At 49.5% G+C, this 15,105-nt stretch overlaps 2 protein-coding genes across 2 annotated transcripts in view; one reads left to right on the top strand and one right to left on the bottom strand.

Annotated features, from left to right (window-relative positions):
* Nucleotides 1–1,059: 1,059 nt before the first annotated feature.
* On the top strand, nt 1,060–6,886 carry rrp8 (ribosomal RNA processing 8). Its single transcript, XM_061217686.1, has 8 exons — nt 1,060–1,212; nt 1,441–1,585; nt 2,296–2,572; nt 2,671–3,625; nt 3,865–3,994; nt 5,400–5,506; nt 6,122–6,218; nt 6,349–6,886. Exons 2-8 carry the CDS (start codon nt 1,484–1,486, stop codon nt 6,460–6,462), a joined length of 1,782 nt encoding a protein of 593 aa, XP_061073670.1. The 5' UTR covers nt 1,060–1,212; nt 1,441–1,483; the 3' UTR covers nt 6,463–6,886.
* Nucleotides 6,887–7,632: 746 nt separating this feature from the next.
* LOC133107315 (dynein heavy chain domain-containing protein 1) overlaps nt 7,633–15,105 on the bottom strand; it is a 31,799-nt gene continuing 24,326 nt past the window's right edge. Inside the window, exons 33-42 of the mRNA XM_061216307.1 lie at nt 14,717–14,815; nt 14,313–14,465; nt 13,922–14,100; nt 12,636–13,667; nt 12,051–12,231; nt 11,084–11,288; nt 10,411–10,502; nt 9,709–9,855; nt 8,299–8,873; nt 7,633–7,986 (exon numbers count right to left, since the gene is read on the bottom strand). Of these exons, the coding sequence (XP_061072291.1) occupies nt 7,633–7,986; nt 8,299–8,873; nt 9,709–9,855; nt 10,411–10,502; nt 11,084–11,288; nt 12,051–12,231; nt 12,636–13,667; nt 13,922–14,100; nt 14,313–14,465; nt 14,717–14,815 (3,017 nt within the window). The remainder of the gene's footprint in view (nt 7,987–8,298; nt 8,874–9,708; nt 9,856–10,410; nt 10,503–11,083; nt 11,289–12,050; nt 12,232–12,635; nt 13,668–13,921; nt 14,101–14,312; nt 14,466–14,716; nt 14,816–15,105) is intronic.

Here is a 15,105-nt window from a genome sequence, read left to right on the forward strand (position 1 = left end):
GTTATGAAAAGGTTCCGCAAATAACACATGGTGGGAGGTAAAGAGCAGCGAATGGGCTTTGCTTATAAGTGCAGCCAGCCCTAAATAGCCTGCCCCCTCTCTACACAAGCATGTTAGGTATCCAACGATTCATACCAAAAACAGTAAGAAGCTGTCACTCTCACAAGCAGATTTCCCTACCAATAATACGTGCATTTCTTCTCAATACTTTGGCTGTTTAAATCTATCACAACTGAAAACATTGTGTGTGTTCTTGTTTGGAGGGGGGTTGGAAATACAATTACTCCACACAACCATATAACTCAAAAGCAAACTTGAGGGCTATTAAACCCCTAACAAAAGTCAATAAAGCCTGACGACAGTCAGTGGCAAATGGAGAGATCATGACAACGTATACAGCAAGAGCATGGGCCACAGGGACCAAAGGTTTTTTATGCAACACTATGTATTGCTTGATAAATCATAGACAAATCAAAGTCAGCAAGTATAGTAAAAGTAGTTGTGAATGCCTGTTAATGGATACTTAAGCACTTGGTCAACTTATCTTTTTGCAAACTTCTGACTGGTACCAGACATAAGATGCATTAACCTGTGGGTGTCCAATATTACATTTTATTTTTGAAAAGCTCTTTAAAAAATGACCTCAAATTAACCTCAAATTAATCCAAATGTAGCACAGGAAAAAGTAAACTGTAAATGTCATTAGACTTTTCCATTAGGCATGTAAAATCTTTATTACAATATTATTACTCATAATGCATACTCATTACTCATTATGAATAATAATAATAATAATAATAATAATAATAATAATAATAATAATAATAATAATAATAATAATGTCACTACTATTAGCAACTGTATTGCAACGGTAGTTCTTTGTGGAAGGTTTACTGTTCGACAACTAAAGCTTTCCGTTGTTTCCCCCCCCCCCCCCAAAAAAATCATATTTTATATTTCCTGTATACAAGACTGTAGTTTTTGAGATGTGGTGTTATTAATTACTTTTAAAGAAAGGATCCTACTACGTTAGCTGTGTTGATTACGTCATTAAAAGGCGCCTTCAGTCACTGCTGCTTTCAGTAAACATGTGCCGTTTCAAATCGAGCGTGGCTTGCTGCCTTCTCTACTTTCAAAACGTCCACACATATCATAAACAATTGAGAGGATAAGCCAGATATAGACATTACATCTTCCCCAGTGATCAATCAGGTGAGTATTGCCTTTTCAAATAATATACAGCCAGATAGTTTTCTTAGCGACTAGCTAGTTGGTTAGCATAACCACCAAATAGCCTTAGCTTAGCTGCATTAGTTTGGTTATGCATTTTAATTAAAGTATGATAACATAGGCAGCTTGCAAATTCATATAATATCGCTAGCAAATGACTATGTTTTCGGTGGCTTGCAATAATGTGAGTACCAACTGTGGTTTCTCCAGCTAGTTATCCAGCATATACTTGCTGCTCTCTCGTGAGAAGAACATGTTTGTTGAAGAAGAGGAATGGAATGATGACCCCGATGCTGAAGCTCTAACGCGCGCTGTCATCCGTGGCACTGAACGAGTGGACAGCACGGATATTACGGTCAGTTCAAGCAAATATTCATTTCAAAGTGAAAACAGTAAGACCACTCGAACACAATCCCATAGGTGGATAACAAATTGAATGTTGAACTATACCGACAGTTCAAAGTTATAGTGACATGTTGGTGATTGGGACATGGATCGATATTCGATTTAAGCCGTTTAGTGTTTAGCAGTCTTGGAAAGTAGAAAGTAGACTTGGAAGTAGACAAACCTTCCTTGCTGCTGGCTCAGGTGCTACTGATATATTTCATGCATTTTGCATTGAGATTTGGGGCTTAGAAACAAGTGAATACAAACCTGAACACCAACAAGATCAGGGCCTATGAAAAATGCTTCACATGCACATTTCACAGGCCCAGTTAATCAGCTTTATTGATCTTTTTTTGATCAAATTATTTTTTCATTCAAGGAAAAAATTTCATTCAACCCTTTTCTTTTTCCCTCAAAACATATCAGCATTATTGATAACAAATTTTGAGCTTGCCTGTGCCCTGCTCATTCCATGAAATGTCAGTGCTATAGTGTTCAAATAAGTTATTTTATTGATAAGTTGTAGCAAGCTCGCAGGTTAGCATGCTTACTAGCTAGCAGTGTTTAGGTGAAAACAAAGACCATTTCAGGACCAGGATTGAGGACCACGGTCTTAAATGACAGGACGTATGAAACCGGTATTAATATGCCTTTGTGTCTGCATGTTCTGCTGGACAGCCAAAGGGGGCTGGTAAGAAGAGCCTATTGCGGACCCTCCAGGCGCTGGGGTCAGTGCCCACCTGGACCAATGGCTCCATCCGAGAGGGCAGCGACAGTGACAGTGAGGAGGGCCCCTCCACCTCCAAGAGGAAGAAGAAGAAGAGGAATAAAAAGCGAAAGAGGGCTCGAGCAGCTGGGGACGAGGGAGAGGAGATGGGAACACAAGAGGGTGAGGAGGTAGATCCCTGGGCAGTCGTACCAATAAAGAAACAAAAGAAACAACCCAAGGCAGCAAGTAAGTGCTAACTGTTATTTTCTCTTGGTCGAGTGTGTGATGTTGGCCTGTTTCATGGTTTCAATACACTTTTTTTTTTTCTGTCCCTACTTCTGAAGAATCCACAACTAAAGTAAAGCCAGAGCATGTGAGTGACAAGCAGAACAAGGCTTCACTTCCGGGGGAGCAGGATGACAGTGGAAATACACTATCCCGACAGCAGTGGAGGAACAAAATGAAGATGAAGAAAAAGTCCAAGAACAAGTTCCTGTCACATGACGAAACTGCGGCAGGCGCTAAGAAGGCGGACCCAAAACCACTGGAGCTGGACGGCAAGACGGCGGTGGGGTCTTCCGTCCCAAACAGAAAGGAAAAAACTGTCCTGGCGCGAACTCTGAAAGCTAAAAACCAAGCGCAAAAGCAGGACGAGAGCAAAGCGCAGAAGCGGGTGAAGCCGGCGGAAAGGAAAGGGGAGAGCCGCGTCAGTCTCGCAGACACTCAACCTGGCGCAAACAAAAAGCAGCGGAAAAACAAAAAAGCAAAGCTCAGGGAGGAATCGCCAGGAATTACGGAATCTCTCAGCAAAGCTACAGAGCCAGAGGAGAGTGTGCCCCAGACAGAGGCAGAGGAGAAGGGCCCTGGGCTGGAAGTGCAGGGGAAGCTGCAGCAGAGCAAAGACAAGAGAATGCTAGCGGAGAAGCGAATGCTAGCGGAGAAGCTACGCCGGATGCTCCACAGCGACGGCTCCAGCAGCAAGGGCCGATCCACCGGGGAGGAGGAGGAGAAAGGGAAAGAGAGGGAGGGAGAGGAAGAGGACGGCACAGGTAAGACCAAGGCGGAAGGGACCGTCCTGGATCGCTCGGCCATCCTGAGGTCCAAGATGGAGCAGCGCCTGGAGGCGGCCCGGTTCCGCTACATCAACGAGCAGCTGTACACCTCCACCAGCCGCGAGGCCAGGCGCATTTTTTCCCAGGACCCACAGGCCTCTGGGATCTACCACCGCGGCTACACCGCGCAGGTTCAGCGCTGGCCAGCCAACCCCGTGGACGCAATCATCTCCTACATCAAGCACAAGTGAGTTTCTTTACTCGCATTTAAATCTGGGGGGCATTTTCTGAAGAAATAGGTTCTAACTGGGCTAGAGAAGAACTAGTCCCCAAACCATACTCAAGGCTCAGCATTGTCATAGGGAGTGCAGTGTTTCTCTATAAATTCTTGACAATGACTTGAATAAATCTTTCTGAAAACGTTGTCTCCATAATATGCATTTGCAACTGCAAATGTCACTGTGATAACCTACGCTTTGGTTCTAGGCCTGTCTCCTTGGTGGTGGCAGACTTTGGCTGTGGCGACTGCAAGATTGCGCGCAGCGTGAAGAACAAGGTGCACAGCTTTGACCTGGCACCAGTCTGCGACCTTGTCACCGTCTGTGACATGGCCAATGTGAGTATGCTTCCTGTGCTGGTGGCACACACTGGGCCTGAGCTCCTCTTCCCCTGCTCCTCTCCTTTGCTGAATGGTGAATGGACTGTGTATATATATATATATATATATATATATATATATATACACACACACACACACACACACACACATCCACAGTGCTTTACAATTAATGCCTGTCATTCACCCATTCAAACTCACATGCCAATGGCAATGCTTGTTGGGGCCAATTGGGGGTAGGTGTCTTGCTCAGGGAGACTTCGACACACCCAGGGTGGGGGGCGGGGGATCGAACCGGCAACCGTCTGTCACCAGACAACCTTGCCTCCTGAGCTAATGCTGCTTGTACTTAGTCAGCAAAGGTGTAGGACGTCACCATTGGCAAGGCAGGTGGTAAACAGGAGGGTCACTGGCTGGCTTAAACTCACCCTGTGTGGACTGAACCAGTTGTGCCCAGCCTCTGGACTCTCCGCCATTGTTGGCTAAAGACATTGCCTTGGTTTGAACCTGTAAGGTGTATCCTGTAGGATCTAGACTAGCAAGTGCCTTTACTAACTGTAAAGTTTTAAAACATGTTCCAGTAGTCTAGGATGAAGGCTGGGTAATGTGGTTAACACATCAGTGTTTCAGAGAATCAAGGATGGTAACAATATCCCTTTTGGGACTGCCGGCTCAATTATCCTGCTAGTGTTTTGAAGAGGAGCTATAATTTTGCTTATTTTACAAAATATGTCTGGCTTTAGCAGTGTGTAATTTCAGAGATACTGTTCCTTTTTGTTTTGACTTTCCATCTTTAGAGATAGATTCATTACTGTCTAATTTTATTAATGCTGTCTAGCCTGCTACTTACCAGTTTGTGCTATGGAATTACAATAGGGAGAAACAAAACAATGGCTTGGCTGAATATCTGTCATAAGGGGTTTCAGACAACTGTATTTCTACAGAGGAGCATATCGCCACTGCACTGGCAAGTTGCACACAGTGCCAGGTGCTTACTCCCAACACATATTGCTACCACAGTACCTGGCAAGTTGGCAACTACCACAGCATTGGCAGTCATAGCACCCTCCACAGAGATGAATAGGGGCTGAGAAGGCTGGCTCTTAGCATAATTATATGGACATAATTCACAGGAAGAAAAGCAAGAATTAAAAAGGAAATGGGTGAATAGTAAATATGAAATTGCCAAATAATTTACATTAACTTCCGAACCTTTCCCAAGACATCCCATTTCTAAACTCCCATCAGTATTTCCAGGCCTGTAATGTTTTTTTTTTTTTATATATAAATGGATCTGATTCTAAATCTTTTTTGGGCGGGATGCCAGAATTTGAGCAGTGCTAGTGAAACACAGCGGCCATGTTGCTTGCCTGCGTCCTCACCCCCCTCCTCTCTCTTTCGGCAGGTCCCTCTGCGTGATGCCACTGTGGACATCGCAGTGTTCTGTCTCTCCCTGATGGGGACCAACCTGGGGGACTTCCTGTCCGAGGCCAACCGTGTGCTGGTGATGGGGTGAGAGAGACACTGGGAGAGTGGGGAACAGGAAGTTGTCGAAAGGTCTTGTCTTGTGTGAAGTCCATATGACAAAAGTCCAAAAGAAGTCATTTTTGTTGCTGATATCGCTGTGAAAACTAGTTTAACAAACTCTTCACCTATACAGAATAAATAGCACAACTTGTATAAAGACAGCTGGCTAGCATGAATGTGTGAATAATTGTTAGGGAGATGTAATCGTGGTCCAATTAATAATTAGTACTCAAGTATATACAGAATATAGTAATAAAGGACAAAGTCAGCTGAAATTGAGATATACATGCATGGTATTGCAGAAAAAAGAATGCTGGGATTGTTTAATACAGTCGTTTCTAGGAGACCATATAAATTGTCTGTTTGTCTTACCTTTCACACCAGCCTGTCAAAAAGAAGGCATTTAAATGATGAGTAACCCAAAACTTTCGGAAGAGTATGGAGTGCCAGGAGCAAATTTAAATGAGTATATTTGAGGAAGAACTAAGCTTGTATTGGTCTGTCAATCACTGGGTACAAAGCACATCTTTAGATTTGCTCTGGGGTGAGGAGCGGCCGTAGTTTCCCCCGGTCTTGATGGTCTGTGTGTGTGTGTGTCAGGGGCGTGCTGAAGATCGCGGAGGTGGCGAGCAGGTTCGACAACCTGCGCAACTTCATGGGGTCGCTCACAGGCCTGGGGTTCAAGCTGGTCACAAAGGTGAGCCCACAAACCAGACTCCAGGGGAAGGAGGGGGAGGGGCCTTCTGTTCCGCTGTCGTTGTGATGAGGTGTCCGCTCAACCGTTCCCACGGTTACATCACCCTCCAATCCATTCTTCCTCCAACCAGGACACGGAGAGCAGCCACTTCTACTCCTTCGAGTTCGTGAAGACGGGAGACACGCCGGAGAGCTACCGCAAGGCTGGGCTGGAGCTGAGGCCCTGCGTCTACAAGAAGCGGTGAGCGGCCCAGAGCGGCCCTGAGCAGCCACGGCGAGGAAGACAGGATATAAAGGAGAGAGAACGGAGGGAGGAGAGAAGGGAGCGGCGGAGGAGAACACGGCTGTCTGAAGCTGATCGCGTGACAGACGTTAAACCCGCCTGACTCCCAGCAGTTCCTCCCAGAACCAGGCAGCAACACAGAGAGGCCGATTCAAGACATGTTGCTTAGCCCGATCTTTGACAAATTTTCTGTAATGGACCTAACCTACAGCTTTAATTTTGATGCTTAAAAAAGGACAGACTGTTTACAGCTGATTTTTGAATCACCCCAGGATTCCTACATGCGAACGTGTACTATTTTCACACTTTTTATTTGTTATTAATATCATTGGTATTGTGATTTTCAAAAAAAATAGTTTTTAAATAAAGAGCTGTTATTGAAAGAACATCAAGGATATGTGTGTATATAATTTTGCTATAAACAGCCACAAGTCAACATCATATTATATATCTACTAAATGTACAAAATGTTGTTCTTAAGAAAAAAAATTCACTTAGTCCTTTGACACGCGACAATGTTTTAGATTTAATGCGCATTCAGTATGTGATCCAGCTGGGTTCATATTTTCTTAAGTAGTTCCCACACTCCTTCACAAACCTTTCAAGTCCTCATATTTAAAACAAAATGTAATCAAGGAGGTGGTAAAAAAAAATCAAGGGATAAGATGTACTTTAAGGGGCTTGTCATCATTTTATAGATTTTTGATAGCGATCTTGAAAGGTCCTGCATGGTTGGGGTATGTGTTGAGAGTAATCCTGAACTTTTTGTTCCCTTTTAGGGATACTGAGACCATTTTACATTGCTTAAGTTGTGGTCTGCACCAAGATATTTTGATGGGTCCTTGAAAGGACGTATATCCCTTGTGGTATAGGTCAGTGTGAACCCTCTAGATCAGGGGTGTCAAACTCCAGTCCCGGAGGGCCGCAGTGTCTGCTGGCATTTGTGGTTTCCTTTCAATCAGCAGCCAGTTAAGTCCTTGAGAACAAGGTGTGTGTGGACTCTTTAGCCAATTAAAGACTTTGAAACGTATCTCGTATCGTGCTGAAACGCACCAAATACCAGCAGACGCTGCGGCCCTCCAGCACTGGAGTTTGACACCCCTGCTCTTGGTGCGGGGAAGTGGATCTCATCTCACGGGCGAGGCCCCTCCTCCAGAGTGCTGACCAGCCTCACCGGTCTCAGAGCGCACTGCACAGGGTCCAGCTTGGCCGCCAGCGGGACGCGGGTAACCGCACCCCCCTCCCCAAACTCCCCGTCCAGGTAGAGGGGGCAGCGGTAGAGGGGTAGCGGGGAGGAACCCCCGGGCTCCTCTGGGGGCCTGGTCTGGGCTCGTACCCAGACGAGGGGCAGGAGGCAGGGCTTTGGGGACAGCGTGTCCTGCACGGCGGTCAGCCTTGTGTCCCACAGCGCCCCCTGCAGCTCCAGTCCACACAAGTACGCCCCGCATGGGGGGGCAGAGGAGGGCACCATCCCAGCACTCAGCACCTGGAGGGAGGACACGGCTCGTTTCACTGTACACTGTACACGCCTGCCGATATGTCTCATGAAATATAATAGCACCTTTTGTTGTGCATTAGAGAGTCTAAGGGGAGGGTAGAACTGAGCCCAAATGAAAGACTAATCTTGCCTCTGGCACGGTAGGAAAACTGCCTCTAATGCGCGACCTGCTATCTCTGGTTTCTGTGCTGGTGGTTTAATGCGCTGGTGTGTGTAAGTGTTTTTGTTCAGGTGCAGGTCGGATTCTCATGACTGAACGCGGCTTGCAGCTGCACCTGTCTCTGTTTTCGGGGGCTGTACCTGGTAGTGGAGGGAGAGGCCGGAGGGGTCCCCCTTTTCGGCACGGGCCGCCTCCCTCAGCAGGGCCGTCAGGAAGCCGCGGGGGTTGTGGAAAGCCGAGAGGCGGTAGGCGTAGGGCGGGGTTCCGGGGGACTCCCTCCGCAGATATGCCCCCAACAGCTCTGCCCGAACCTCCAGGCGGGACAGGGTGTGAGCCGAGGGGTGAGGGGTGTGGTTTCGGCCGGGCTGAGCGAGGCTAGCATGCAGAGAGGCTGCTCTCCGCACCAGGCCGTCCCACTCCTGCTGCAGGAAGAGGCCCAGGGGCGTTTGGGGAGTGACCCTGCAGCCCCCGCCCCTCTCCAGCGTGTCCTTCAGGGCCTGCAGCCGGTCCCGGGCCTGTGTGAGCTGAGGGAGGGCAGGGGGGCAGGGCTGGACCGCGGGGGTTTGGGAGTCCCGCAGGAGGAGGTGCAGCCTGTGACTCTGGAGCCTGACCAGCTCCCCAGCCAGCCCGGCGCTCAGGCCCAGCAGCAGGGGGTCGGAGCTGGGGGAGGAGGCCTGGAGACGCTGCTCCACATCCTGCAGCAAAGCCCTCCGGCCTGGGAGAGACGCACACACCAGGGTAGAGCATGGGGAGTACACATACACACACACACACACACACACAGACAATATGCACACACACATACACATAACATGTGCACACACACAACACATTTACAAAGAATACGTACACAAACACATGCACACACATACACAACATGCACATACACACGAAACACTCTGCACACACACATATACACAGCACACAAACACACACAATACAAAGCATTCATACACATTCACACATGCACAAAAATACACACGGCACACATGCATAAACATAATACACACACACACACCCACGCGCAGTTCAGAGTAAAACTAAATAATAATTTTGAGTCCATGTAGGGGAGAACATGAAAGCTAAGAATGTGCAGTCGCAGTAGGACTTCCTTTTAAAATAACAATCACTTTAGCAGCTGATCTGAAACCAGACCGGAAATGAGAATCTGTGTTTGGATCACTGTGTGCCTGCGGTGTGTGGCTGCTGTCAGGATGATGGGGCGGCCTGTAGCGTAGTGGTTAAGGTGAATGACTGGGACACGCAAGGTCGGTGGTTCTAATCCCGGTGTAGCCACAATAAGATCCGCACAGCCGTTGGGCCCTTGAGCAAGGCCCTTAACCCTGCATTGCTCCAGGGGAGGATTGTCTCCTGCTTAGTCTAATCAACTGTACGTCGCTCTGGATAAGAGCGTCTGCCAAATGGCAATAATGTAATGTAATGTAATGTAATGTAATGGGTACTGGATCAGTGTGTGCCTGCTGTCAGGATGAGCAGTACTGGATCAGTGTGTGTCTGCGCTCAGGGTGAGGGGTACTGTGTGTTCATACCGAAGCGGCCCCTGGCCACGAGCTCCGAGAGGGTGTGTGGGCCACGCCCCCACAGCCGAGGGGGCGGTCTGAGGCACGCCTTAGCCACGCCCTTCACCGCCTCCAAATCTGCGGGGTCTTCAACATGTCCGCCGTACACCAGAGAGCCTGTTAGAGGGACAGGAGAGGGGGCTGAGCACAGTGAACGGGTGACGAGGAACCAGAACAGGCCACACCTCTACCCACACACACACACACACACACACACACACACACACCTTACCGCTTCCGTGATCCTACATCACACAGGCAAGCTTGTGGAAAAAAATGTGAAAGGCAGCTTATTACCATTATCTTGGGAAATACAGAGGAGCTACAGAGCTGAAAGATTAGACAGTACACTGCAAAAAAATTAAAATAAAAGAACAAGTATTTATTAATTAAATAAACTAAATAAGACAAAAATAGTTTGAAAATTTGCTAATGGAATAACAACATTTGACTTCAACATTAACTTAACACAAGCTATATTATATAATATTTTCTATGAGAGAAAAAAGTAAGATCTTAAGACATATTTCAGAACTAAAATGTTTACGACAGTAATTTTTTTGCAGTCTATAGCTTGCTTGAAGCACATGTATATGAATGTATATTTTCCAGACTGACATATAATAAATATAGTTCCAATAGAACAACATGTCCCCACTGTAAGCTGAATACCTGCTATGTACTCCAGCGCCCCCACAGGGTCACCACAGCGGCTGGCTGTCCAAACCTGAGCCTCCAGCAGTGCCTGTAGGTCCTCTCGGGTCCTACAAAAACAGAAATCCCTCAGGAACCCAGCATCAGCCCAGACCAGTGTCACCCAAACCTGGGCCTCCAGCAGTGCCTGCGGGGCCTCTCGGGTCCAATAAAAACAGAAATCCCTCAGGAGCCCAGCGTCAGTCCAGACCAGTGTAACCCAAACCTGGCTCCTCTGTGTAAAATATCCTGCCAGTAGGTCCGCATTGTACAGGATGTGCTATGAACACTTGACGCCTTTGCACAAACGGGCCCCATTCCAAAATATGTGGCCTGAGCACTGTCTGTTCACCGGCAGAACCTCGCGCAGAGTTTATACTCCGCATGGGTGGACGCCATGGTCACCGAGTCTGAAAACATGCCTTCCCTCTTAAATCTTAAACCAGACAGAGAGCGTCTGCTCTGTGAAGGTCTCGCTCCCCACTGGGGAGTTATTTTACCTCATGTGCTCATGTGCTATTTGCTAGGTTCAGGCCCGGTGTTGGCTCCATTATTCTTCTGTCACTGTTACGTCTTCTGCAAAGACCGCGATACAAATGAAACCGAATTGAATTGAACGGAAAGGGGGGGGGTGGGGGTTCCTGGGGCTCACCAGCTGTACACGCGCCCCTGACCCAGGTTTCCGTAGCGACGCCTCCGCAGCAGGACGGCGTGCAGCGCGGCGCAGCGCAGGAGGGGCCCCGCCCCGGCGGGGGAGAGCGCGGCAGACCCGGCCTGCCGCAGGGAGCCGCGCAGCGCCTCCTCCAGGTCCCAGGGGGAATCGCACGCCAGACGCAGGGCGGACGATCTCACCCCCGCTGCGGAAAGAGGGGGAGGGAGGGGAGGGGAGGGGAGGGGAGGGGGGTGGAACGGGAAAGGAGAGAGCGCGAAGAATGGCTTTCCTGAGGGCCGGCTGCACACAAAACAGGAAACCGGTTCCTGGAGGAATGTGTGGGGCAGCGGCGTGGTTTCAGCTGACACTAGCGTGTCATTACGGACAGAGCAGGGACAGGTCATTTGACCGCTGCGGTTATGTATGTATGAATTTGGCCGCTGGTGTGGATTCTGTTGTTGTGAGAGTAAAGCAGAATGAGTACGCAGATACAGCTGATTCATTGGGCAGGGTCTATATGTACGCTGGCTGGGTAGCGCAGAGACTGATACCTGGGATGGATAGAGGGTTGTTTCCTCCTGTGATGAAGCACAGTCTGAAGCTGGGGTGAATCTGAGTCTCTCCACACCCCCCTGCTTCAGAGCGCCCCTCCCCCCTCTCTACAGCAGTCACATGACCTGATTAACACAGCAAAACAGCATTTACATGGTTCACAGACAGAATATTGAATACATTGAAAAGTCTGTAATATACAAGCTATTGCATGGTATTTCAACTGCAGAGTGACATGGTTTTATAAGATTTGTTTCTTGGTGACAAAAATAACAGGAACTACATCAACTATCTACAGACTATTCGTCAAAACTCTCCCAACAAATGACTTGGATTAATCGCTTTTATTCGCAATGCTGATATTATCGAAGAGAAGGTAAAATGGATCAGGTATGGAAAGCTACGGTCAGCTCACCTCTGTCTGTGCATGACACCAGCTGAGTCAGCTGACACTCCACCTCCTCATCCCATTGGTCCAACAGATGACAGTTATTAAAGACCAGCCAATGGCCTTCCTGCACAGCCAAGTCAAGTGCCTTAAGCACGACCCCCCTCAGACACTCGGCCCCAAAGGAAATGACCTGCACTTTCTTAACCTGGAAACAACACCAATCGTCTTCAGTGCGGCTGGTTCGCACATCAAATCTTAAAATGAAAATGACTTTTTATACATCAATAGTTCCCATCCCAATTCCTGATCTACCATCCAATCAGTTTTCACTCCAACCTTACAGTAACAAAGCTCACCTCATTCAACAGCTAGTGATCCCGTTGAGCTGTTGAGTCAGGTGTTCCAAATTCAGGTTGAAATGAAAACCTACAGGAGGATAGATCTCCAGGAACAGGGTCGGGGACCATTCGTCTAATATAGTTTATATTTAAATAGTTGCTTGGACCCCAACTGAGCCTAACCGTGACATTGACAAAATGTCAATCAGCATACGTTAAACAGAATCAATCTGTCCTTGTCAAATGCACACTCTCCTCTGGCTGTACTCACAGTTGTGTCCTCCAGGCCCCGGGCAGCCTGCTCCAGCCAGTGCAGAGGGTGTACGGGCGGCGGTCCTGCTTCACTGGGCCCAGAGAGGATGAAAACGACGGGGCCCTTGGCTTTGTCTAAAGTTTGGGCCAGGGCCTCGGGGGTACCAGGGTGCGGTGCGCTGGCCAGCGCCGTCTGAAACGCCTCCCCCAGCTGACAGGCCGCCAAGTCGTCCGCCACCGCAGCCAGCCAATGAGGGAGCAGCGTCTTCCACAGCAGCGCGCGCTGCAGGACGGAGAGGTGGGAGTGGGAGGGGCATTGGACAGGACCAATCACGGTGGAGGAGGGGTAGCGCAGGTACTCCGCCCACTGCTCGGAGCAGGAGGACAGGGAGGAGACCAGGCCCCTGAAGGAGGGCAGGCTCTCCAGGCGGAGGACCTCCCTCTGAACGGCCGGGGGGATCCAGGTAGGGAGCTGTGTCGGTGGGGTGGAAGGGGTGAAGGCAGGCCGGGTGGGGCCAGGGTCAGTTTGGGTGGGGACAGGAATGTTTTCGTCCGCCAGTCCCCGCAGGAAGGCCACCCTCTCAGCTTCAGAGCAGCCGCCACCGCGGTGGGCCATCGCCACGGAAACCAGCAGCCGCAGCACGCCAGCGTGGCTCTGGAACAGGCAGGGTCGGTAGTGCACCATCAGGTGGGCCACCAGGACCTCCCCCGAAACCGTGCACGTCCCCGCGTCCCCTCCGAACATCGGGTCGGGTGTGTCCTGCAGGGCCAGCGCCTCCCGCAGGGCGGGCAGGAAGTGACGCAGGGGGAACAGGTACAGGGGCGAGAGGCGGGCCACGCCCTGCAGGGCCTGGTAGAAGGCCGTGACCGGCTCCGCCTCCCTGTCGAAACACGCCAGGGCGGGACGGAGACCCTCCAGCTCCTGGTCCAGGTCCAGCAGGTCCCTCCGCACCCCGGAGACGGTGGTCTGACAGGCCGACACCCGCGGGAGGAACTGAGGGTCCTGCAGGAGAGGAGCGGAGGACTGGAGGACGTAGTCCATCAGAGAGACCTGAAAAAAAGAGAGGAAGACTGTCCTTCATAATGCCTGAACACATAATGCCCCACAACAGCTATAGGGCAGCCTATAGTGGCTAAGGTGCTTGACTGGGACCTGGAAGGTTGGTGGTTCAAGCCCCAGTGTAGCCTAAATAAGTGCTTAGTCAAATCAACTCTAAGTCGCTTTAGATAAAAGTGTCAGCTAAATTACTGTAATGTCATGTAATGTTGTGAAAAACAGAAGCTTCCAGAAGGCATCCATTTTACCTCCTCCTGCTCCAGTCTGTCCAGAAGCATCTGTTTCTCTTCCCTCGCCTGGCAGTTCTGCGACCAAATTCGGTGGCACTTGGACTGCATCAATTCGGTCTGCATTAGCTCCTGCAGCTCTGCCCCACTCAGAGAGAGGTCGACCACCCGCACCTCAGCCAAGATCAAGGGGTGGATCTCTGTGTATTTTAAGATGGAAGGGGTGGGGGGCAGAGAGAGAGAGGATACAGAGGGAATACCAAATCACACAATATATGAATATGTACTCAAGATACACTGACAGGTATATGTGTTCGTTACTCATTAGCATTGAGGCCGAGCATTGAGCTCTTCACAGGGGTGTTGTAAAGGCTTGTGTGAATGCATCATTAGCAGTAGCTGTGTGTCTCACCGCGCAGCAGAGCTCTGACAGGCAGGGAGGTGCTGAGGAAGAGGGTGAACCCCCGCTGGGCGGCGGGGGGGAGCCCTGCCCGTCGCCCCAGCAACCCCAGGAGGCCGGGGGTGGGCTGTGCGCGCTCAGCGTGAGTCACCAACACCGTGAGACCTGCAGGGGGTTCAGGACCAGAGGGTCGGGGTCGGGTCCGAGAGGAGAGATGAGGAGTTAATGCATCGTCACCGGCAGTAGGTTAAACAACATCTGTGACTGCCGTGCAGGACTAACCAGGACAGTGGAGCCAGCGTGAAAGATTAAACAGCTGCAGAACAGAAGCAGCATGTTAATGCCGCACAACAGCCAGGCAGCAGTACAGCACAATGGAGAGGCATATAGAGTGAGCTGATGTAGAGCGCCCAAACCTTTCTCTGCCCCCTGTCTCAGTCTGTCCAGCAGGGCAGGGTCGTCGGCACTGACCACCAGGTCATACTCATTCTGTCCCTTTCCCTCCGAGAGCTGGCCTACCCAGGACAAATGTGATGCCAGTGATATTACTGAATCATGTGGTGGACTAATTACAGTACATCAGACTTATTATGACTTTATATAATAGGGCAGTTTTTATGAACAGCTTGACTATCTGTTTCCAGTAAACACAAGAATAAACAAAATAATGGAAAAAAGACCTTGAGGCACTGCTAGACCAGGCTCGACACAGTGCAATGCACTTAGAGACAGCAGGCAAGGTCACAGACCTAAATTACATTACATTACATTACTGGCATTTGGCAGACGCTCTTATCCAGAACGA

Source organism: Conger conger, chromosome 13 (genome assembly GCF_963514075.1).
Source record: "Conger conger chromosome 13, fConCon1.1, whole genome shotgun sequence".
Lineage (NCBI taxonomy): Eukaryota > Metazoa > Chordata > Actinopteri > Anguilliformes > Congridae > Conger > Conger conger.